The sequence below is a fragment of the Osmia bicornis genome, unplaced genomic scaffold (assembly GCF_907164935.1).
Source record: "Osmia bicornis bicornis unplaced genomic scaffold, iOsmBic2.1, whole genome shotgun sequence".
Lineage (NCBI taxonomy): Eukaryota > Metazoa > Arthropoda > Insecta > Hymenoptera > Megachilidae > Osmia > Osmia bicornis.
The window spans coordinates 23,657-25,460 of record NW_025791405.1 but is presented as its reverse complement, the minus strand read 5'-3'; the positions used below and the strand labels follow the sequence as shown (position 1 = coordinate 25,460).

Here is a 1,804-nt window from a genome sequence, read left to right as displayed (position 1 = left end):
TAAATAAATTGATACTACTATTTTTTTCTTTTTTTTTTTAAATAAGTTTTCAAATAATAAAAAAAGAATTAAAATGCAATAACTAATAAACATGTGAATTATAACCTACGTTAAATTTGAAAAAATGCAAGAATAATGTAAATGAAACTTACCCATTTGTCGGTGAATGGCCCACTGTCATAAGAATGGTTGGCTGTCACTGGGTCATTGTGCCGATCCTTTGCATTCGAGAAGACAACACATTACGCTGAACAGCTGATTTCCAAGGGGGGCCACGCAACAGGACCGCCGCGGCCAATCCACCTGTCCTGAAAGGCTTCATCTAAATAGGCGCGGACATTTGTGGCGTAATGTGCAGGTGCACCATCGTGTTGGTAGAACATACCCCTCCGAATTTCGGGAGGAATTACCTCCGCGAGATCCGGAAGGATATGTTCTAAGAACACTCTGTATGATGGGCCGTCCAATCTATCAGGTAGAAGGTACGGCCCAACGATAAAATCGCCGCAAATTCCGGCCCATACATTGAATGACCAGCGCACTTGTCCTGCTCGTGTTCGAATCGCCAACGGATTCGCATCGCTCCACACGTGCGAATTGTGGGCATTGAAACACCCATCCCTGGTGAAGAGGGCTTCATCAGTCCACAAGACGCACTTGGAGAACGATGGATTCCGGGCGATTTCGCCCAACAACCACCTGGAATACTGAATCCGCTGGATATAATCTTGCGGATTCATTTGGTGCACTCGCACATACTTGTACGGGTGCATTTTGCTGTCCTTCAACATCTTGTGGACCGTAGTAGGCTTGATACTAAAATAAAATACACAAATCACATAATTAAAACAATGAAACAATTCATTATAAAATTTTGATTTCTTTTATACATATTAGAACTTACTCTAAACGCTGACTGGCTTCTCGAATGCTCATCGTTGGATCACGTTCAAATGCGCTTAAAACAGCATCTGTGTTGCGGTCTCGTGATGTAGTGTCGCGAACCACTTCACGCCTCTGTGGCATTGTTGAGCCAGTACTGTACAATCGCGATGCCATTTGGCGAAAACTATGTGCACTTGGCACGTTTGTTTCTCCATGGATTTCGCGATATTTACGCACGGCAGCGTTCGCGTTACTGTTACACTGCGCGTAAACATACATCATATTGTAGTATTCCGCACTGGTTCGCAACATTTTCCTTCTTGTGTTCTTGACGGTCTGACTTGAAATGGGACTGCTAGTTTTCGCGTTTGCGAAGTGGGTCCTATTTTCATTAGAGAGGGGATTTTCGTAGAAACTAACAAAGTAAAAATACGCTTGACTTGGCTTTTGTTCCTACGTTTTGCAGTTTTATTGCTCTGTCACAGAGCAACTGACCTTTTCTACGGATCTGATTTATTTCACCCGTACATTGTTAATGTCGCCAAAAACAGATAGTTCCGCTCATGAGCCTAAAGGACCCCAATAAACTTTAAATTCCTGAAAACTGGTACATTTTGTTAATTTGCGCTATTAATTCACGGTGCAGGTATAACACTTACCTGCGGTACGCGTACTGTCATAAAGCAGTGTAAAAGGTAAAGCAGCTTGACGAGCTCACCGATATTGTTTTTCCGGATCCTTTAATTCTCCGATCACGGGCCGAACGTAGAAAAGGACAAAGAACAATGGATCCGGAAAAACATATCGGTGAGCTCGTCAAGCTGCTTTACCTTTTACACTGCTTTATGACAGTACGCGTACCGCAGGTAAGTGTTATACCTGCAGCCCCATATTATAGTATAATTGAGTTTCATCAAAA

The 1,804-nt window shown here is 42.7% G+C and overlaps 1 protein-coding gene across 1 annotated transcript; it reads right to left on the bottom strand.

Moving 5' to 3' along the window:
* Positions 1 to 242: 242 nt before the first annotated feature.
* On the bottom strand, positions 243 to 1,313 carry LOC123989136. Its single transcript, XM_046289814.1, has 2 exons — positions 905 to 1,313; positions 243 to 816 (listed from the first exon to the last, which is right to left on the bottom strand). The coding sequence occupies exons 1-2, from the start codon at positions 1,195 to 1,197 to the stop codon at positions 243 to 245; spliced, it is 867 nt and encodes a 288-aa protein (XP_046145770.1). The 5' UTR covers positions 1,198 to 1,313.
* Positions 1,314 to 1,804: the final 491 nt, after the last annotated feature.

Bases quoted from the DNA above. Each gene is read 5' to 3' on its own strand.
- LOC123989136 (XM_046289814.1), bottom strand. From the start codon at position 1,197: ATGTTGCGAACCAGTGCGGAATACTACAATATGATGTATGTTTACGCG. The intron at 817-904 runs GTAAGTTCTAAT...ATTTTATTTTAG, and splicing joins GAAGCCAGTCAGCGTTTAGA to TATCAAGCCTACTACGGTCC.